The sequence below is a fragment of the Cyclopterus lumpus genome, chromosome 9, assembly GCF_009769545.1.
Source record: "Cyclopterus lumpus isolate fCycLum1 chromosome 9, fCycLum1.pri, whole genome shotgun sequence".
NCBI classification, from domain to species: Eukaryota; Metazoa; Chordata; class Actinopteri; order Perciformes; family Cyclopteridae; genus Cyclopterus; species Cyclopterus lumpus.
Window position 1 is genome coordinate 12,991,426 of NC_046974.1, and position 22,645 is coordinate 13,014,070.

The window sequence follows — 22,645 nt, forward strand, 5'->3', positions numbered from 1 at the left end:
CAACCTGTTAAATATTTATCTTGGATAGCAGAACTGAGACTTCTGCTTCGGGACTCAGGAATCCAGCAGACGTCTGCAGGACAAGGAGAAATGGGAGTGGGAACAGAAAGGTAAACCTCTCAGGAGCTCAACAGACGCTTTACACTCTAGTTACAGAACATACAACTGATCTTCTGATGACACTGTGGACTGTAAAAGGAGAGCAGTAGCACTACTTTGCTTGGCTTTGCTGCAAGGCTTTCCTCATACTGGGTGATTAGGTCTGGTGCTGGAACAGAACATGGAAACACTGAGACTTTTCTGAGGCCTTCAACCCTTTGTGTGTGTGTGTGTGTGTGCGTTTGTGTGTGTGTGTGTGTGGGGGTGGGGGGCTTCGCATATGTGTGTATGCATTTGTGCGGAGAAATACACTTAGAAATACTCTTTCTTAAATGCAGCTGGATCTAACAAAGTGTCAGGTGGCCAATAGAACCACCTGGATCTCACACCCAAAACTGTCTTTTGTGTCTGATCTGAATCATTTAAAGGTCAACTTCAGTGAATAGACCATGCTATTATAATCTGTGTGTCACTCAGGCCTATTTATTGTGATGGCGATGGAAATGGCCTCCTCTTCCCTTGCATGTAAAACACTGGAGGGCGGTCCCACTGCGCCTGTGCCTGTATGGGAATCTCTATTATTTCCAGCTGTGGATGGAAACTATTACTGAGTGCCTTCTCCCTGATGAGCTTTAAAGTGCATGCTCACACACAGACACACACATACGCACTCCTACGGACGCTCAGTCAAACATTCAGACCCACGCTGAATCATTCACCAAAGATAAAAGACACCCTGTTGGCCGGAGTAAGAGAGGAGAAAAAAGGGAGAGAGAGAGAGAGAGAGAGAGAGAGAGAGAGTGGAGCAGCAGTGTTTCCCTCCTTCTTTTTCATTCACTTCCTCTCTCACGCTGCACTGAGGAGACTTCACTGCTACCGCCTGCCTGTAAGTACTGTATAACTTGGGCTGCCACTTCTCAAGGGTTAGTATGTTATGGAAGGGAATATTCACAATTCAAGAGAACAGGAGTATTGTGTTGCTTCATGTGATTGACTTGCTAGTTGAGGTGTGGTGTTGACATTTTCAATAGAAAGGAAGCTGCCTCTGACACAGATTTGAGCATCATGCTCTTTTTCCTTTATCACTCAGTTTATCGATGGAAACCACTGAGACAAACAAGATAGGCTTGTTTTGCTTTGCTCTGTAAATGTTGTGACAGGATTTCTTTCTATATTTTTCTCAGAGTTGTTGAGCAACAGTTGAGCATTTATATGGAAAAGGAGCGGATATGAGGAGGACTTTACTACTGCAGATGCCAACCTTTTACTGTCTGTGGTTCAGAAGATCATCAGACCTCTGTCCTGAAAGCAGCCTCCTTAGGTGTTTTATTTGTTGTTTTGGTCGGAAACATTTTAGTGTGTGAATATTTCCCTGTTAGAAATGTACTCAATGCATTTATTATTCACCAAACTTCTCACATTTTTTTGTCTTCGTCAACCAGCAGTGTGACCCAGAGTCCTGGGACATGCACGCCTCAAGATAAAGTAGTTTACCGCTCAAATAAAACATGTTCCTAGAGACATTCAGCAAGTGCTACGTCAGAGCACAACTTGTGGTATGAAGAAAACTGAATGATGTCCAGATCTCCTTATCTGTCCTGCATTGTTATGTTGATGCTTGTTTACCTGGAGACTCACCTCTTTCACTCCAGTTTTATCTTCGTTTGACGAGAACTCTCTTACAGACTTGCTGTCTCTTGTTTCTTCAGAGTAGGGTGATTATGTAACAGATTTATGTCATGGTTTATTCACTCGCTGGAATCTTTGGCTGTCAGGCTTTTTAAATGAGCTTCTGTCGTAACATACTGGCACAGTAACGGTCTGCTGGAAGCCATGCACCGCAGATGGACTCAGGTAAAACATCATGCCTGTCCCTCCCTGTTCTGACAATGTTTCTCTGTTATTAAAAAAGTAAGCTGGCGTTGGTGAAGCCTTGTTCGTTTAGCGAAGAGACGGAGTTCCAAATGAACAAGCATTTAGTGCGGGGAGAGGTGTCAGGTCCCAGGCCTCTTGCGTGATTACCTCATTTAGCTGCAGAGTGACAGGGTGTCAGATGGGTTCACAGCGGGGTGAGAATCTGCACAGATTATGAGGGGAGCCTCCACCTGAAGCCTACACTGCCCAGCTCGCCCCTCAGGTTCGACGGCTCAACTGTTTGACAAAATCAACCCTATTCGTAGGACAGGTTGTGTAAATGGATATCTGCCCTGAGTTTCATTCTACCAGGCCGGACCACTGAATTATTAAAAAAGAACAGAGTCCTTCAGTTTCAAGTTGGAACTGGCCTACACACAGAGAGACATAATTCTTGTCCCGTTCAGTTTATTGCTATAACCCAAAGTGCATATGAGCCAGGAAGCTGATTGTGTTGGTAGCAGGTGACTGGATCTCTCACCTTATAACTCAGTCTACCGGCTGCAGACTCAGCGTCAAAGCAAGTCAGCACGTTAGGTTTCCGGTGTTGCACTGTTACTGTTCATTGGCAAGAACTGCAGGCAAACTGGAATTCCTGGTCTCATTTGGGCAAGTATTGTGTGCAGGAGCAACAGTTTGACAGTTTTTTTGCACTGTGATTTACACAACCGTCCTGCTGGAAGTTGTATCTGTATCTGTATCTGTGCAGAGACAGCATCACCTAATTTGAACATCTTGTCTTGTGAGCAAGAGAGAGAGAAAGAGAGAGAGAGAGAGAGAGAGAGAGAGAGAGAGAGAGAGAGAGAGAGAGAGAGAGAGAGAAAGAAAGAAAGAGAGCGAGAGAGAGAGAGAGAGAGAGAGATATTTAGATAGATCATGGGAGAAAAGTCAACAGGATTGTGCTGTCAGTGGTGGACTCTATGGTGTGCAGAGTAATGACTGATACACTTCCAGAGCTCCTGGAACAAGAGCTCCTATTCTCCCTTCATGCCAGAGATCTGGCCTTTGCACTCACACACACATAAAACACATAAAACACACACACACACACACACACACACACACACACACACACACACACACACACACACACACACACACACACACACACACACACACACACACACACACACACACACACACACACACACACACACAATAGCAGAGGGGGGATTGGGAGAGACAAAGTTAGGAGGGGGTGTTGTGGAGTCACTGGGCAGTGTCTGGGCGATGGAGGTGATGAACTGTTTGCTTTCCCCTTTGGTTAACCCTGCGCTGTGAAATATCACCTCATCACAACAATAGGGCTGCTTCACTGAAGGAGGTGACCCCCGAATTGACAAGCCAAGAGCCTAGGGTGGCTTTTGAACAGGGGCCGAAGTGGGTTGCTATGGCGATGCCTGTCAACCGGGAAGTCAGGCAGTGCAAAGGCTGGGAGAGAGAGAACGAGAGAGAGAGAGAGAGAGATTGTGTGTCCTGGTTAGTCTCATTAGTGAGAGAGAGAACCAGCAGGGAGGGTCTGCAGCGTGGTTCATGGTCGGACAGTAAGAGCTGTGAGTTCACTTGTTGGTGCCACTTTTAAGGTGAGTACACTCTTTCCTATGGAGGCACATATTGAAATCACAGGGAGTGATCCTAAACATTGAGACTGTAGACAAGTGTGTCTTTTGAAGGTTGAGTAACCTGTCTGACTGCTCACGGCTGCTCCACAGGATTAGTGCTGCAGACCTGCACCTGAAAACAAGTTGACCCATGTGATGTATATAGTTTTGATGTTGAAACCTGTGGGAGTTAACTGACTGAGTTGTTTGGCAAGTGGAGGCAAAAGCAGCTGTGAGTTACAGCCGGAGCCCAGAGGGAGAGACAAGGCAACGTGGGCAGTGTTTCCCAACATGTCATCCCTCATTGCTGTGCAGGCAGAGCTCCAGAGAGTTAAAGGAAATCATTTGCTTTCCCATCCTGCTGTGGATTTCAGGGGTAATGGCCTGAAATCAGGGCCATCCAGTCATCTCTGGTGGCTCCCCTCACTGTCAGGGTGATTTGCACAGCCGGCTCTGATTCCCTTTGTGATATCACTGAGGGTCCAGCTGCCAGTCCTCATATCCACAGGCTGCACTCAGCTTTGAAGATGCACAATGACAGGCATGAGGATTTGTGAGATTCTTCAGTACTTACCCTGATTTGTGTGTGTATTTTCTCATGCTTTGTCTGACACATTGTATTACGGTTTCACTTGAACAAAATCCAACCAAATATGGACTTACCTTGAATGATACACAGTGTGTTTGTTGTAAGGACAAATCTGATAAACTTCAGCTCAGTGTTAGGCGCTTCTGGGTGAGGGTTTGTTATTTATTGCTTCGCAGCTCCTCCTGGGAACACATCGCCTCTCCATTGACAAGAAGCACACAGACTGACTCCTCCTGTTGCTCTGACTGGAGGAGCACCATACAAGGAGGTGAAATACTTCCCTACTGATAAATGTCTGTATCCCCCAATAACTACATATCATAAACTTGCGGCTCCAGGACCTTGTAGGGGCCGCTCATCTGCTACATTGCAGAAGGGCAGCATTGTTGCATGATCGACCTCAGAGGACCTCTAACATCTCTCCAACATAACTGCAGAGTGACTCACTTAATTTGTTTAGAAGTAAATGCCCACTTTATTTATTCAGCAAATGTGCTTGTGATTACCTTCTCACACACTTTTTAAGGCAAGATTTCTTCTGGTTTTACGACCCTGTGATGCAACTTGTTGCGCTGCAGTGACATTGTGTTTGTGCGTCAGACTTTACTTCTCTGTTTGTCGTTTTGTGGTCAGTAAATATCAAGGAAATAACACTTGAAGATTGTATGACCAGAGTGTTTAAGGTCATGTTCAATGCAGGTCAGAGCTCACCCAAACAAAATGACCACCTTCAGCAAATATTGAGCTCGTAATTGGGCCGGTGTCCTTCATGTATGTGAGTAGTACTTAGATCCGTTCATGTGCAGCAGTTCCCACCTCACGGAGTCAATGATTAACTCTGCATTTCTCCTCAATACCCTGCACACAGAAGCAGAGGTTCTAGTGTTCACACTAGTGCTTCTGAATGGACATTGGTTCAGGAGTGACAGTTTTATTTGTTTTATTTAACTCCCAGGACTTTCAGTCATTGTCCCTGCTCATTACTGACACATTCTCCACCGTCACTGCAGATTTATGGAGAACGTGATTTGCCCTCTGACCACAAATCATTACTTTCGTGATGGTGCTCCAAAAGATTGCAGAAGTTCACAGGTCAACGTTGTGACAGTTATTCATTAGGTGTTGTCACCTTGACAGCCTTGTTCTTAGTGAGAACAATGCAAGAAGCTCTGTTGAGGAGGAGGAGGTCGTCGTAGGTCAGTATCTTCGCAAAAAGACCCAGTTGCATTCTTTTATTGAAGAAAGAGAACATTAGAAGACAAACTTTTGATGACTAATGATTGCTGAGGAATACTGACCTCCCAGCAGGTTTACTTGTCATCCGTCGCTGTGACACTGAATGATAACTGTGGAGTGCTTTAGTTTTTTCGCAAATTCTTAATATTTGCCAATTTCTTTTCTGCAATAGTGTTACCATTGCAATACTGTTGTGTTGCTATTCCCGGCTATGGAAACCTCCCATCGTGATTCACAGGAATCAGGGGTGTGGTAAGGTTCACTGACCTTGTAGCTGCTGAGTAGGTCTGCTTTGGCTCAGCAACTCCACACAACAGTCTGGTTCCTCATCCACTCCTTGTGGGTAAAACAAAGGAAAAACAAAACCCCACTAATGTAACTTTTTATTTTATTTTAATTTCTTATATATTGCAACACACATGTATGATTTGATTATGTTGTGAAGCTGTTAGACTTCTGTGTTGTAGATCAGTTCAAGAGTTTAACATCTGGCACTGTGCGGCTTCAAGACCGGATGAGTTTCCTGGGGGACAGATGCAGAGATGTTCTGACTAAAATCCCCTGATTTTCATTGTGCATGTCCTTAGTTGCCCTGTATCAGACTAAATGTAAAGCAGAATCCAACAAATGATACTCTGCAGTAAGCTGTAAATATAAAATGCAGGACATCATCTCATTCTCAGCCGAGAAGCACATAGACCTTTTATGGCTCAGTTTTTCCTTCCATCCCAGAACGGATCCTGCGGTGATAATGGACCTCTCACTTAGCAGGGGTTCAACTAATACGAGAGCCGTACCGTTTACACATCTCAGAATGATGGCATCAACACAGTCACATACCACCAGTTTGAAAAACGGTATCTATGTGAAAGCTTATAGCTGCCTTCGCGGTTGAGTCTCAGTAATTATGTAAGAATGCGTTGGGAGAGCCGGCCTTAAGGGACAGGGATTTGCTAGATATCAACACTGATTTTTCCTTATTAGGTAGGATTGTGTTTGGAGCTCTAGACGGAGACCCGTGCACTGTTGGAGTATTTCCCTGTTTGATTCAACTCCACAGAGAAATGAAACACAGAGACACTGTTATGACATGAGCTTACTCATCAGGATGTGACATTGATAAAGCCAGGCTTCTCCGTCTGTTGGGCCCCTGATGGAATTGAGCTCCCATGTCAACTTTTTAGTAATCTAGGGAAAATTAAAAGTGGTCCATAATACATACTAATTAATATTTATGCAAATGTATTTTATAAGAACAACAAATCTGCCAAAGAGATGCTATGTAGGATCCATTTGGAGCGAGACTAAACGTAATCTCTGCTACTTTCTTTTTGACCTTTTTTATTCTTAACCTGCTTCTTGTGAGACCCCAAACTGTTTTTATTAATTTTATTAATATATTTGTTTATAGTTTTCAAGTAACAGCAACAATTGTGAAATGCATGGGTATGGAAAAAGGCAGCTGTCTTGAAAAAGGAGCTACTTTGCTCTTCAGGATTTCTGTATAAAAGAAATGTGTGGAAACAGTACTCATAAAAAATACCAATGAATTACTCATCTAGTTTGTCAGTGTGGTGGGGCCTTTTAAAGTGCATGGCAGCCTGATCTGGTGTAAATAACAACCAGAATGTCAAACACATTGTAAATGAGATTACTTAAGCACATTACTTGTAAATGTAGCTTGTTTGCAGTGTTGCCTGTTGCTGGACGGATAATCGTCTGGCTGAGATTGCTTTGGGTAACGATAAGTCATCCGTCATGCCTGTGCGGTAATGGTGTTGTAGACACAATCCTCCAGTTGCCATTTTTCCCCGTTATGTAAGGCAGTTTATTGGGAGATGACTACATCGTCTGGAAACTGGAGCATTGATTGTATCAGTGTATGCGCTCTGTGCTGTATGTCTTAACCTTGTGCTCAGAGACACAGAGTGTGTGTAGCTTTCTTGGAATTGACCACAAGGATTATAGACTCTAATGCTTAACTGCAAATGCCACATGGAAAAGTGGTTTGTGCAAATTGTGTTGGGCAGCTCTCAGCCGGTAGTAAGTAGTCTGGCCCACACTCGGTCATTACTTTCTTGCCAAGCTACACAGCTAGAGTTTGCATCAGAACAGGAAAAAGTAGCCATATATTAATCCTAGTGTTTGTTTACAATCTGTGTTGTCTTTCCCCCAAGATAAGACAAGACAAGATACGCTTTGACCACAGTCCAAGTGCACAAAGAGTCACCAAACAACCTTGTTTCTGCAGAGGGCCAGGGTTGCACGTATGCAGGGCTGTACATGGCTGTGGTTTCTATGCCTACAATGTTATTATGGTCCATTTAGCCACTGTAGATGAGAGGTGCCTGCCGCATCCAGGAGCGGAAATGGCTTTCCTCTCATTTTCCCCATGCCTTTGATGTTGAAACAGCAGGGCCTAATCTGTATTTCTGAGGTGCAATTGATTGGAAGCTGGTCTCCACTTTCAGTAGCAGACCTTCTCCATCAGCCAGCCCCTTGAATCCAGATTATTATGGTATTGTATGACTGGGAAGAGTGAAGCAGGCCTGTGAGTCACTGTCATTTTTCAGTGTGTTTTTCCTTAGTAAAAAAGAAAAGTGGGTGACGCTAACTTTCCCTCTTTGGAATACTAGTGGGAGGGGATAATGGAACAGTTGTCCCGTCTGCCTGGTTGAAATATGTGATTTATGACACAACTAATGACTCAAAGGGTAGAGCCGGTTGAAATATTCAGAACACAAATTTAAGGGATACGATCTCCAGATGTTTAGATAATTTTCACAGACATTGATTGGATAATATCTCCAATGAAAACCTATATTCTCATTCAGATTGTTCTTTGAGGAATTTAACTGAGCAGTTTAGGATATTTTACATGAACAACTTCTGTATTTCTGTCTGTCTTCCACTTACTGGTTTGAAGCTCTTTCCTGCTTTGAAGGCTCTGTTGGAAAAATGTGATGTCGTGCATTTCCGTGCAACATTGAAGATTTCGCAACATTTGCATAACAATTTGCTGACAGCTGTGAGAATGTAACTAAGACTCAAGCTGTTTCATAGTGTTTCAATCTTAATAAAGCAACACAATTAATTTAATAACAGTGGGTAACCAATATAACATTACCAAAAGATTTCTCAAGGTAGAGCAACCATGAACTGACAATACAACACACATGAAGATAAAGTTATTTACAGACTGCACTTTTAAAAACAATGGTTTGCTCTAGCAATGAGTTCAGGCACAAAAACATCATCTTGATCTGATGATATCGAATCTGAAGTTGCGTTTCAATTTCCCCCTTTTTTTTAAGTCGTTTTGATACAAATATTGCAACCTCTCTAGAAAATATAAGTGTACTATCGTGTAACTATTTCCATGTTGCATGTCTTTGCAGGTACTTAACAGGACCATAACAGATCACATGCAGTCGCAGGTAAAGCCATTGTTTTGTAATTATGCAAAGTGTTTCACCACATCATGCCTTTGGTGCAGATAGCAGTTCTAGCGTTAAGGCGCATGGGCTTTCACATGAACCCCAGGAACCACGCAGGGAGAACCAAAAGTACCTGATTCAAATACATAGCGTTCCAATAGAAGTGCTGGACTAGCCATCACGGAGGAGAGACGTAAAAATGATCACTATGGACACCACAAGACCACCGCTAGCCCTGCTGGACTTTGAAGTTGACATCAACGGCCCCTTCAAAACCTCTGTGGCACCCCTTGGCTGGAGAATAGGGATGCCTGGTGAATAGAGAGTTAATGGGCTCATAATGGTCCTCTCCTGTTTCAGTGCCTCCACTCTGCACTTTGAATGAGGCCTTTCTGCAATTGTGGCAAGAGAGATGATGAAGTGGGTGGAATACCACTTCCTACTGGTCCTGCTTTAAATAAATTAGGGGCCTTTTCATCAGTGGCTCCCCCACTGAGGTCAGTTATTCTCTGGAGAATAGCTGGGCCGCTAATAAGTTCACATGGCCTCCCATAGAGAGCAGTGTTTACCCCGGGCCAACAGGAGAGGACATGAGAGGAGCAAAGTTCACACATTGTTTTTCGTACATCAACATTTCCCATTTCCTTTTTGTTTAGCAATGTGTGGAAGTGGTTGGCGATACAAATGGCTCCCGGGTTATCTTCACCGAGGAGCCTGGAGTTTCATCAGGTCAGCAAATCCTAAGGTCTCCAGAGCTGACCCATGAGGTGGTTATCTCCCCTGGACTCCCTACGCCTCCTCTGAGCCCTTTTCGCTCTACAGGATTGCCATTTGGAGAGTACAAGGTATGCACAGTAATTTCCTGGAGGCTGTGTTAATAACAATACCGAGGTTGAGTTCATGGAATTCAGTAAACAAGAGCTCCTCCCTGTGGAAAAACGATGCATCACAGACTGTACGTTCAGCCTTGTTTTGAAACCACCACTGTTGCACTTGTCAGTGACATGACACCGAGTGGTTGTATTACTAATATACTGACATCATTCTTTCCTTTTTTAGTTGTCAGATGTGAATGGAAGTGGACCAACAACTCTCAGCTTTGGATCTTACTATGGCCCCTCACAGTTGCACGGTATGGTTATTTCTTTATTATTATTATCTTTAAATCTATGCACACAAGTGTCTTGCTGAACATCTCAAGTTTTCAGGAAGGAAACATTACATGTAATTTTTCAACATATATGTACGTCTAAATTAACTGGTACATGTGTGTGCTCACTGCTGAAATGAACCTGTTTAGCTATTTTAACATTGTAGATGAAGTCAAAGTTTAATGTAATACTGAAAGATGTTGAAGTGCCACTGAATCAAATTAAAATGTGTTCATTTAAGTGTAACGGCTGAGAAATTGTAGTATCAGTTAAAATGTGGAAGTAGTTAAAATGTTGTTCAAAGAGACACAAATGCAGTTGAAATATTAGTTGACGAGGAACCCCTGAAGGAAGCTGAACTCGAAGCAGTCGAAGGGTGAAAGATGAATGCAGCTGACATGTCAGTTGATTTGTAAAGTGGTGCACGATACTGGTTCCCTGTGACGTGGGAGGGTTTACAACCAGATCAATGGCTGTATACTTCACCACAACATCTTGTTGTTGTGATTGTAACCCAGGTGGCCTGTCCAACGGTGACCAGGGCTCGTCCACTTTATCCCGCAGCTGGACTCCCACCCGGGAGGAGAGGCTTATCAAGTTCTCAGGAATCGGTCCAGTGGATGAAACTGGGATGCCCATTGCCTCCAGATCAGTAAGACAAAGACACGGAATGTACTGTTTGATAAACCAGCGTTCAATTATATTCATTTATCTTTTTTGTTCTCAACAACATTTTTAGTTCCTGCTAAATCCATTGGTGTTGTATTTGTCTGAGTCTAATTCACCAGATGTGTTTAACCTCTGCACCCTTACCTCTTTTCCTATACCAGAGTGTGAACAAGCCCAGAGACTGGTACAAGAGCATGTTCAGACAGATTCACAAGAAGCCAGAGGGTAAGCACGCTCCTCCTCCTCTTCCTCCTCCTCCTATACACAATACCAGAGTGAATTCCTCTCTGCCAGTGTCAGTAGTACAGAGGTGATCCAGCAAACAGATTATTGCAGGGGCAAAATAAGACATGATGAAAGAGCCTGAAAGTCTTATGTCATCTCTGCTTATTAACTCTGACAATGATCTAGCTTCTTCCCTCAGCCCCTCCTAAATCTAGCTGTTCATCTGTTATGTGTTGCTTAATAGAAGCACATTCCGTGTTATTTGTGGTTAACGTCAACATCGTTGCACTGAGGTGCTTTTAGTGGATTGCTCTGGATCAGTTTTGTTTTAGAGGAATATTTTCAGCTCTCTGCAAGTGAGTTGTGTTCTTAAACGATATTGGATTTCAAAGTTAGCATAGAACTCACTTTCATGCCACATCATATATAATCTGTAATAAAAGTCAACATTATACACATAACAGGCAACAAAGCAGAGCCGCACAATGAGTTGAAATCTATGAAAATAAGATGTAGTTATTGTAGTCAACGTGATGGGTTTTAAGAGCAGTTTTGAATTCTGTAATGAAGTCCAGTATGAGGATGTGAAGGGGAAGATAGTTGTTATGTTTGATTTAATTGTATCAGAGAACTTTCACACTGTGAAATGTTTCATTTTACTGAAGTAAAGGATTTAAAATATTCGTAAGACAAATACAGACATATTGTAAAGGAGTACAAGAGCATGGAAAGTAGATAATAGATATTTTGTTTGATTTATCTATATAAACTAATGTTGTTCAGTGTCTCTGTTGTCGTTTACCAGAATCTGATCTGGAGGATTCGGAGCGGTGGTCAGTCGAACGTAAGTGAATCCACCAAAGTCCACATTGTCATCCTGTCCAGTTACAGAATCCGTTTTTACTTAATGATGTGCACTGATCTGCAGGCCTCCAGTTATCTGCCAACACAGAAGAAAGTAATGAATCAGACAAGAACCTCTTTAGACTGACGCCTCATGGAGCTCTACCAGACTGGTGAGTTTACACTGGTTTGATGTACCAGCTTCGGGGTCACTGGACACAGGATGACACAAAGGCGGGAGTCAGACTTAAAGGAATAGTACGACATTTAGGAAATGCGCTTACTCGCTTTCTTGAAAAGAGACAGCTGAGAAGATGGTTAACACTCTCTCCTCTGTACTCTAAACATGCCTAAATATGTAGTTATGGCCAGCAGCCAGTTAGCATATCTTGGCACAAAGACTGGTAAAAATATTGAAATAGCTAGCCTTCCTTTTCACAGTTACTTCTTGGAGATTATATAATATGCACATTTACAGATATGGTTTTAACTATAAGCGCAGATAAAATAATATTACATATGTAAAAATTAGACCAGACAGCTAAGTGTGATATAATGCTAAAGTTACCTTTACATGCATCACAACTGCTTTAAAGAGACAAGAAATGACATAAATCCATGTGCAAATTCACAGTGTTCAAAAGAGGAGATTTAACAGTTTACTGAGGTTTTCTTTTTTTCTTTTCAAGTACTAGATTAGACTATTTAAACCAATATGAAGTTCTTCCTCACAACAGATAAGCACTGCAGGTGGCGTCTTGAAAACCAACCAAAAAGTCCAAGAACAGGGGAGGGAAACCGTGTGGGACAGACAAGTTTGGATTTGTTGTTACAGGCACTGACAATGAAGCCATGATTTAGCTGCTGTCCGTGGTGTGCGTGTCGGGGTGTTATGTTTCAGGAGCGAGGATGTAGATAAGGTATCAGACCCGGGAAAGCAGCCCCCTGAACCGAGGAGCATATTCGACTTTGAGCCTGGGAAGAGCAGCACCTCAGGAATCCACAGCCAGGTAACAACCTCACACACAGTCATAGTTTAAAAATAGGCTGTAATATCACACGAGCAGAAACAAAAAAAAAAGATGTCTGCATGATTCTTTAAATTCTAGATTTATCCAGCATTGTTGTTGTCTCTAATCACTGGAATTATTTGTGTGGTCTTGCACTGTTTTCTTAGTGTGGAGGATCAAGAATAGGGTTTGAGGATGGGCTCCTTTTCTTTCAGGATTAAGCCTATAATCCTCACATTTCATCTTCTCACGCGAGGTAACTTGTGAGTGTGGTCATTTCAGTTTGCCAGCTACTTGCCACCAGATATGCTCACTTTGTCTCTTATTCAGAGGATCCAACATTCATTCATTCAGTACTTCAGACAAGAAAAGACATTGTCTATGCTGAAATTTCTATCAGGTATTGTGCTGAAAGTCGGTGATTTACCAGCTGGTGACACTCTGACTCATATTTATTTAAGTCCGGGGTTGTTATTTATTGGCTTGTGTATTCTGCACTGTCCAGCTGCTGTAATTGAGTGTGCAGCCGATTGTATGTGTCACTGTGTTTAAACACCTCTGGTGAGTTATAGACCGGTGTCTCGAGGTTTTCTTTTTCTTCTTTTTGAATGGCTCTTGCAACAATGTCCCAGATCTGGTGCATATTGTGTCTGCGCTTGTGAAGAAAAGGATTCTTTGTTTCCACTCCCCCACGGGAGCTGAGGTGGCTTGTGATCCGAATTATGGCATTAACCTCTTGTGGTGTATAATGGCTCACAGCGCGGAGACTTATTTCATTTCCTCTTTATGACAGCGGCCTAGGTTCTATCCCCTGGACAGCGTTTAGCAAACCAGCGCCCAGACCATATCAGGTGTTGTGCTGCTTCACAGTGACATTACAGTGTGTGGTTGTAGTGACGATGACTCCCAGCTGAGGGAAAGGCCCTCAGCCAAGGTTTTTACAAAAAGAAATGAGAATGGAGACGAGGGTCCGTAGTTCTCGGCAGCAGAGCCTTTTAAAGTAATGTTTGATTGAATCAGCTGCTCCCTCGGTGTTAAGTCTTTGGAAAGAGAGGGTGAAAGTGGTATCGGCCAGGTCGTGAAATCAAGAAAAATGTGTGTGTTTCCTTACATCTCTGCTGGCATCTTGAAATCTAGCCTGCATTCCTGCATTTTAAAAACTTTTTTGAGTTTTACTTTTAAATGGCTACTTTCAATTGCTTATCTATCTGTCCCCAAAAGCTCCGCCCACTGCATTAGAAATTACCAGATAAAAAAGAGATGTCTCCTAACCCTCGATAGAAACGGTAGTATTGCTGTTGGTCCTCAATCCCTCTTAATTCCTAAACAGAAGGGGAAATGGTGGCAGCATGGCTGGATTAAGTTTAGGTGGTGAAACTTCTGTTCAATGTTGTCATTTTCTTTTTCTGTCCTTAGGTTCATGTATCTCCGAAGAAACAACCTGACACAGCAAAGTCCCCATCAATTGAGGTGAGCTGCTTTCACAGAATTTTAATTTCTGAATTCACTCTATCGAGATTTTGTCTTAGAAATCATTTTAAAGGGACACCAGTAGCTCCAAACGTTTTTTTAGTGCACTGTATAGGTGTTTTAATTTTGCCATTCCAACTCCATCATTGCTCGGGCTCAGGCCAGTCTAGTCTCTGAGCTGAGTCGGTTTGAGGCTGAGCTGGACTCGGAGATCGAGGGCCTGGAGAAGAGTCTTTCCCAGAAGAAGCAGCATCGAGGCCGGGGTGAGGTACTGAGCCCCCCTCCTGTTTCTCTCTGCTAAAGCATCCCCAACCTCCCCCCAACCTAGCAGAACTCTCACCCCCCTCACCTTCACCCCCCTCCCCCCTCTCAATGAAGGCTGTGAGTCTCAGTGAGGCCCTCACTGCTTGCTAGCCACGTCTGTTGTTTTCCCTCTCTGACCTGGATGACAGCCCTGGAATCGCCTGCCTGCCTTGCTCTTGGATTGATCTGCTATGTTAATCGCCTGCCTGCAAATTGCCCCCCACCCACATGCACATTTTTCTGCAATTTTTTTAAATTTTTGCAAAGATTTCCTGTCAATCATATCTTTTGATCATGTTGTGAAGAACTTCCCTTTGCAATCGCCCAAGCAACTTGGATGTGACCCTGCCGAAAAAAGATTGAACTGGTTCCTGATTCTTCTGTGATTACATTTGCTTCATAGGTTGTGATTTGACTGAAATCACTGGCAGCTCAGACAGATCAGGAATGGTGTTGTTTTTAGACCGGGGAGGATAGGACCCAGGGGATTTCTTGCTCCTTCGGGAGCGGTCAGCACCTCTACTTTGTCTGAGTTGTTGGGAGATTTCCTTTGAGCTGTGAGATACAGAAGGCTGCAGCGAACAACTTGTGTTTAATGTTCACTCTGCTTTCAGGAGGCCAGAGGTGGGGATCCGGTAACTGCTCCAAAGACTGAGACTACATACTACAGGTCAGTTACTTAAGAAAGCAATGTGGAATATTTTTATCATCTGAGATGACTTGATCTCCAATATAAACCACTAAAAGTGTTCTTCCACATCATAACTTGTATCTATATGTTGTATTACATGACAATGGTCAATTTCACTCAAATATAGATTGTACTCAACGTGTTCTAACACATACCAATAAGACTGTTTAAAGTATATATTCAGAGCTTTCAATGCTGACGAGGATTACTATGTGTTGTGCGGCGTTTTTTGCCTTTTACTTAATTTTGTTACTGTCAGTGATGCAATTTGTTCACTAACAAGTGTACAAGTGGAGTTCAGTGAGATATATGTCAAGAAAGCAGTTTTAATGTTAACTAAATAAATGATATTGTGGTGTTATTTTCAATATGCGGATTGTATAATAGAGGCACAGGGTAATTTAAAGGCCTGGCACAATCCCCACATAACAGAGCTCCCCTGAGCTCAACACCAGCCTCTTAATCCACCCTGACATTGCTTCATCAGGTGGGAGTAACTGGCCATTGCTTCCTGCTGTTTTAAGAAAGCCAGCACTGTGATTGGACAGCAGGACCATTAATACTCTGTGGGGTATCTGTTTTGTTAGTTGATCAGGTGACTCTCTGTGCTGGATTCTGTTCGGAAGCTGTTGAAGTTTAACAAGTTTAAGTACATATTTGTTGCTTCAAACAGCAGGCAGCATTCCACATTTCTCTCCATGTGCGTAATGCTCTCCTGCAGGATTCTCGCTGAAGTTTGCTAAGTTGAGTTCATGGTTTGACCTTTTCTAGCTTGGTGGGAGGGCTTTCTATTAAAGAGCCTGGTGCTAAGGACATGTGAAATTAAACCAAACAGCAGCAAGAAATCGAATAGTTTTTTTTACGTTTCCTGTTATGGACAAGTTGTATGTGAGTCCAGCTGCAAGTACTGGAATACAAAACAACACTGTCTGAAAATATGCCAATGAGTTCAGAGGAGGCCAGGCAGCAAGCTTTTGGTTTGGGATTAATTCTTAACCCAGAAAGAACTAGACTCATGATACTTATCAAGACCTAAACGAGATGACAACATGAGTCACACCGTATCATCTCAGTATCATCTGCATGACCTTCTAGCTGTCTCATTATATGTCTTATCTCTGTACAAAACACAGCGGATGTGTTATTCACACACACACACACACACACACACACACACACACACACACACACACACACACACACACACACACACACACACACACACACACACACACACACACACACACACACACACACACACGCTGTACTTTGATATCATTAGAACCCCCCCTTGTTTGGAAGACACAGTGACAGTAATATAAATATTACATTATACTTTTTCTTTGACTTTTTCAGCAATTCATCAGCAGCAAGGCCGCCTGTCCATCACTCTGTTGGCACATCACTGACCTCTGCCCCCACTTATGGTAAACATGGACTTTCTTCTCTTTCGGATGTGCAACACAGATTCATTTTAAGACGTTTATAGTATTCATTGTCTTTCTCTCTGTACTGTTCTTAAGTTGATCATGTTCTGCCCTTCTTTGAACCCAACAAAATGCATGTGCACTTTTAGTGTGAGCCACTCATTTAATCAGCATATATTTGATGTAGGCTTTCAGTAATCTAATTGAAGGTCCCATGATTCTCTTTCATTGCCACTATTGTCTTTTGCTCTGGTGTTTCACATTTTAAACGAAGCTGATGTGAACACGGAAAGCTTTCGTAATTTTTTTCCTACATAATTCAAAGGTGCTGTAGATGGTTGGAGAGGAAGCACACAAAAATAGGAAGTGGAACTCGGAAGACCTGATTAGAGATTAGCTTAATCCTATTGTTTTTCCTGGAAATTAGTCCAGAATGGAGCCAGCCTCAACATTTCCAAGATCCGTTTTGAATTTATGTAGCTGTTAGGGCCGTGATTACTTTTACATAGCGACACATCCAAAAGGAAACATTTGCTGCACAAAAGAGTTGCATGTTTTAGACTCCACTCATTCCGCTGTTACTTTACTTTTCCAGTAGAACGTCTTTCCCCTGCAAATGACACCATGGAGCTCCCACCCAAGAAAGAAGAGAAAAGGGTATGTTTCTAAGATTTTCTTGTTTCCTTAAAGGCTTGAAATGTTCAAATCCATTTAGTTATGTGGGTTTAAGTGTCATATTATTTTGTGATCTGAGTTAGTTTGTGCATCTGTACAAATCTTACCTAAAGGCTGTATGATTTATTTGTTTTTCCAGATGAAAGCAGCGCGAGCCAAGTTCAATTTCCAGGCTCAGTCACCCAAGTGAGTGTGAGCTGAAATGATGATTTCCATTGTTATAGCACCAGCATCAGATTTAAAGCTGTCAAATATGAAGACTAAATTATCTTCATGATGCACATTCGAAATAATCATCTTACTGTAGATTCTTACTTACTGTACATTCTTACTGTTTTTGTACTACTGTTTTACTGTTTACATCACTTGTTTAAATATATATTTTTTACTATGTTTCTTGTGTGCTTTATCCCTATGCTGCTGTAATCCTGTAAATGTCCCCACTGCGGGACTAATAAAGGATTATCTTATCTTATTCCTTTATTCAGGGAGCTCATGCTGCAGAAAGGCGACATTGTTTACATCCACAGGCAGGTAGATGCCAACTGGTTTGAAGGAGAGCATCACGGAAGAGCTGGCATTTTCCCCACATCTTATGTGGAGGTGAATTTCTTCATGCGTCTCATTTGATGCTGTCGCTCTGTACTGTTGCTTTGTGCTGGTTATCTAAACCCTGTGATTACTCGCTCAAAACTCTTTCCACCGTCTTCTATAGATTCTGCTTCCTTCCGAGAAGCCGACGCCTATTAAGTCCCCCACTCTGCAGGTGTTGGACTACGGGGAAGCCGTGGCTCTGTTTAACTTCAACGCTGACCTACCTGTGGAACTTTCTTTTCGGAAAGTGAGTATTGCAGTGCTGCTGTAACAGCGATCAAGGAGCTTTCTCTTCACATTTGTATTGGACCACATGTATTTGTAATGCAGTGAATGTGAACATCTTATTAGCAGTTAAATGGGAAGATTGATACTACTCCCAATGTCTGTATGCTAAATGGGAAGCTACCAGCAGCTGGTTAGCTAAAGCTCAATGATCAAGATGGTTCATGTTTGTTTAATCGGCACAAAAACTGTAAGAGCATGTAAACATGTGTTGTGGTTGTACTGGGCTGCAGTTACACGGTTTGCATATTACTGGCATGCTATAATTGCCTAGGAAATATACAAACACATATTTACATTTCATTGGATAATGTGTTATTCACTGTGTAATATCTAACTTTCTAAATGTTATTATTTTCTTTAGGGTGAGACGATCAATATAACCAGGCGTGTTGACGAAAAGTGGTTAGGGGGGAGGATCTCAGGGACCACCCGGAGCGGCATTTTCCCGGCCAGTTATGTCCAGGTCAACAAGATGCCCCGCACCAAATTCTCGACTGATGACTTCTCACCAGGCCCCATGTCTCCTGGCTCCCCTGCACCTCAGAGTCCAGGGCGTCCGCTCCACTCACCCTGCCCGCGGTCACCATTGTTCCCTTTCACCCCCACTTCCCTCAGCCCCAAACCTGAGCACTCCCCACTGAAGCCGTCTTCCCCTGTACCTTATGGCAGCCCAGTTTCACAGTCGCGCTCCCCCACCCAGTCACCTGTAGCCAAAGAAACGGCCAATCGGTGGCCCTGCAAAAATGCTTCACTCAGCAACCAGAACAGCCACTGGACTGGGACACACTCCGCTAACCACAGCTCCGTGGCTAGAGCTGCTTCACCTTCCACTCAGCCATCGTCGTCTGTACACAGAGCAGAAGCTTCCACAGCGAACACGTCGTCTCCCAGATACACTGAGCCCTCACAGGTCTGCTTTCACTGCACTGCCTGAGGAAGTCACTGCATGTCCACACCCGTGGTGTCACTATTTGTGTTTATAGGACTGTTGTTTATTGTTCCTTATTTCATAATTCCTGATGTGAGGTTTCTATTTTTTCCAGAGTGCCATCCCAAACCAGTCTGCCCGATTTAATCCACAGGGTAACTCCCTGCCACAAACGCAACTGCCAAACAATCCGGATTTAACAGTGGTGCATCGCCAACCGTACGTCTACACATTTTTATTTGTCCACATTTTGGCAGCTTTGGTGAATTTGTGGTATACAACATTTGTGCTTTACATTTTTTTTATGATTGATCTCTATTTTAGATATAAAGCTGTTTACAACTACAAACCACAAAATTCAGATGAGTTGGAGCTCAGAGAAGGAGACGTTGTAAGAGTGATGGAGAAATGCGATGATGGCTGGTTTGTAGGTAAGGAATGATTCATTTCACTTACTAAATAAAGCACTCAAAATCATTCCTATGGAAACAGCAGAGTGAAGCAGGACCTTATCTTAAGATAGGTGACGAATTGAAGAGGAGAAAAAACCCATCTGTCTTTTTTTTTTGTGCCGCTGTGAGCTTCCAGAACAGCTTTAACGCCTCTGCTGGAGAGATGGAACATCAATATCCTAAAATATAATCCCTTGTCTGGTGTTATTGAAGGGCACTCATGGCTAACCAGTCGCTCCAAGATATCTGATATGTGATATTGTTGTTGTTGTTGTATTAAGATTAGGTGACTTCAAAAGCCGTGATAGACATTTTCTAAATACTCATAAAAAACATTTAGGGGGCCTTTCTGTCCTGTATGAAGCATCTGCATCGTTTGAGTCTTTAATTGTTGAACAAATCAATGGGGTATCAGTTAAGAACAGTAGTTTTATATTTTAATTGTTAAGTCTTTGATGGAGCTTCTTATACCTCAACAGGGAATCAATCAAGATTATAGTAAAATATTGGGATTTTACTATCTATAGTCTCCAGTATTTAAAAAAATAAAATCATAACATTTCTTAGAAACTGATGAAAATGACATTCTTTGTCAAGGCAAGTTTATATATTTAGCATATTTCAGCATCAAGGCAATTATAAGCACTTTGCAATAAACACCAACAGACAAAGTGCAAAAAATATTATAAAGTACATTTATATCCAATTAAAAGTTATTTAAGAGCCAATAAAATAGAAAATAAAATAAGACAGGTATAAAATATAAGAATAAAAGTTACAATGCAGTGTAAGAAATGATTTAATAAAAGGCAAACAGAAACGGTTGCCTTTATTTAAAGTTAGTTATTCTAGTTATTTTGTTTTTATTGTGAGCAATATCAAAACAAGTCCTCCCTCTAGTGGACATCATGAAACATTGCAGATGTGATTGACAAACTGTGCATTTCTTTGGGAGAATAAATGCATACGTTTGTTTCTGTTGTGTGACCACAGCGTGTGCTCTGTTCTTTGTAGGTACGTCAGAACGGACTCACGCTTTTGGGACCTTTCCTGGGAATTACGTGGCACCTTTTTGATCTACTCACTTCCTGCTTGCCCACATCCACCTGGACTCATAAGAGCTTAACCAACCACTCACTCAGCTCTCTCCAACAGATCCCTCTTTGACACTCCAGCCTTTCTTCGTCCCGTTACACCCACCACACTCCCAAACCTAGTCAGACCTGCATGTTCACTCTGTTTCCCAGAACAGAGGGGAAGGCAGGGACAATGAGTGGTTTCTCACCTCACCTCCCTGCATGAGTGCATGTATGTGTGTGTGTGTGTGTGTGTGTGTGTGTGTGTGTGTGACACTGAGTCTTGGAGAGTGTTTTCACACACACCATTTGAGAGGAAAGAATGAATGCTGATGATACTGTTTCGGATGCAAAGAATGGACTTTTTTGTTCCACAACTATTTGCAGCTGCAGGACATTTGCATTCCTTCCCAGTGAACAGTGCTGTTCCTCCAGAGGTCCTAGCACAGTATGACGCTGCATTCAGCTTTGGTGTCACCAGCGCCGTCACAAACCACTGCTGAGAATTAGTGAATTAGGATGACACATTTTTCAGGCACTGCGATTGATTGTTTCCTTCAAATATCTTACTCAGATTTTCTTTCAGATCTCTGAAAATACCATGGACAAGTTTGAGGCACAGTAAGGGCTCGGACATGCCAAGAGAAGTTTACAGCCTTTCACGAGGCTATGCAGAAGAGCAAATATAATTAATGTGTGTACTGTTTTCACAAGCAAGTTATTCATTAAAGAGTATTTGGCTTATTTTTCTCAAGCCATGGAGTGGAATGAACATTTTTAAAGTCACAGATCATGCAATGTGCTGTAAGAGAAGTTGCTTTGCTCTGAAATTGAATGTCGAACCTTTGTAAATTGTAGATCAGCTGCGTTGAATAACTCTAAAAGTAAAAATGGACAGACTCTAAAGCAAATGGTTGAATGTTCTTTGGAAGTATTTGAAGTAAAATGTGCCAAATCTGACCTTTCATGATATTTTTTTTTTTTTAAATGATCCATTTAACAATCCCAGCTCATTTTTTCCATCTTAGACAATGTTATAGGATTAACATTCTCCCTTTGACCGTGTTTCTAAAATCAGTTATGTTTGTACGAGTGCAACCTTTGACAAGTTTTGCAATTTTATATGAATATTCATGATTGTACAGACCGTAACCTTTTATCAAATTTAAAGTATAATATATATTTGCTTATAAAACAATGTATTGCATATGTATGGTACGTAATTTTTTCATTACAGAGTGATACTTAAAGTAGCTTGTGTTCATTTTGTAAAATGCTTGTCATATATAATTCAACACTTCAGGCAAGTATGACGCTGACGAGCAGGGACGACTGAGAGAATGTCAGTCACAGCTTCAGGATAGCTTCACAATAAAATCAAAATACATTCAATGACAGCATCCTTCCTTCTCCTCTACATAAAGACAAGGGTGTTAATCACACTTATCATGGTGGTCTTTGTGGGTATATGTATATGAAATCTAAGACGTTTGAAAAAAAGGAGATTCATTATTAATCTCTTTCGTGTAGCATTGATTTAATAAATGTATTTCATTGTGAAATTATTATGTTCATTTTAAGTGGGGCTACGTTGCCTCTGATAAGAATGTGAGATTATAATGAGTTTAAGGACATATAAATTACAAGATACAAATGTATTTACAGATTTAAAAAAACAAGGGGAATTGATTTTGAAGGGAATAGTTACAAATGAAGTGCAAGTAGTTCTGTCAGTTTTATGCTTCAGTACAATCACATGCTACATTTATTTGCTAGAGTTCAGTTATTAAGTCTCGCTATCTAATCAGCGACCTACGTACACCTGTGACACCAGGTGAAGGCGGTTAACTCCAATTAATAAGCCAGAAGGACCGAAATGTAATCTACGTCACGAGTTAATTGACGTGGCTCCGGTCGGAGCACATGCTGCTTAGCTCCGCGCCGTCAGCAGGTGGCGCGCGCAGACA

General features: G+C 42.1%; 1 protein-coding gene across 7 annotated transcripts; it reads left to right on the forward strand.

Annotated features, from left to right (window-relative positions):
- Positions 1 to 952: 952 nt before the first annotated feature.
- sorbs3 (sorbin and SH3 domain containing 3) lies at positions 953 to 22,052 on the forward strand. Of its 7 annotated transcripts, none has more exons than XM_034541898.1 (21): positions 953 to 985; positions 8,838 to 8,876; positions 9,533 to 9,721; positions 9,936 to 10,008; positions 10,546 to 10,679; positions 10,858 to 10,921; positions 11,727 to 11,765; positions 11,850 to 11,937; positions 12,666 to 12,774; positions 14,191 to 14,244; positions 14,405 to 14,512; positions 15,162 to 15,217; positions 16,595 to 16,665; positions 17,261 to 17,322; positions 17,480 to 17,526; positions 17,829 to 17,943; positions 18,056 to 18,181; positions 18,584 to 19,132; positions 19,266 to 19,369; positions 19,475 to 19,581; positions 20,617 to 22,052. In XM_034541898.1, the coding sequence occupies exons 2-21, from the start codon at positions 8,865 to 8,867 to the stop codon at positions 20,676 to 20,678; spliced, it is 2,169 nt and encodes a 722-aa protein (XP_034397789.1). In that variant the 5' UTR covers positions 953 to 985; positions 8,838 to 8,864; the 3' UTR covers positions 20,679 to 22,052. The 7 variants fall into 7 exon arrangements, with proteins under 7 accessions (XP_034397789.1, XP_034397792.1, XP_034397791.1 ...); XM_034541901.1 differs by having other exon boundaries at positions 981 to 1,022; XM_034541900.1 differs by lacking the exon at positions 953 to 985 and adding an exon at positions 3,368 to 3,596.
- The last annotated feature ends 593 nt before the right edge of the window (positions 22,053 to 22,645 follow it).

What these genes read in the sequence shown, in the direction of transcription:
- sorbs3 (XM_034541896.1), top strand. Translation starts at nt 8,826, where the DNA reads ATGTCTTTGCAGGTACTTAACAGGACCATAACAGATCACATGCAGTCG. An exon ending in TGGCCCCTCACAGTTGCACG is followed by an intron (nt 10,009 to 10,545) that starts GTATGGTTATTT and finishes ATTGTAACCCAG; the next exon opens with GTGGCCTGTCCAACGGTGAC. An exon ending in CGATGATGGCTGGTTTGTAG is followed by an intron (nt 19,582 to 20,616) that starts GTAAGGAATGAT and finishes TGTTCTTTGTAG; the next exon opens with GTACGTCAGAACGGACTCAC.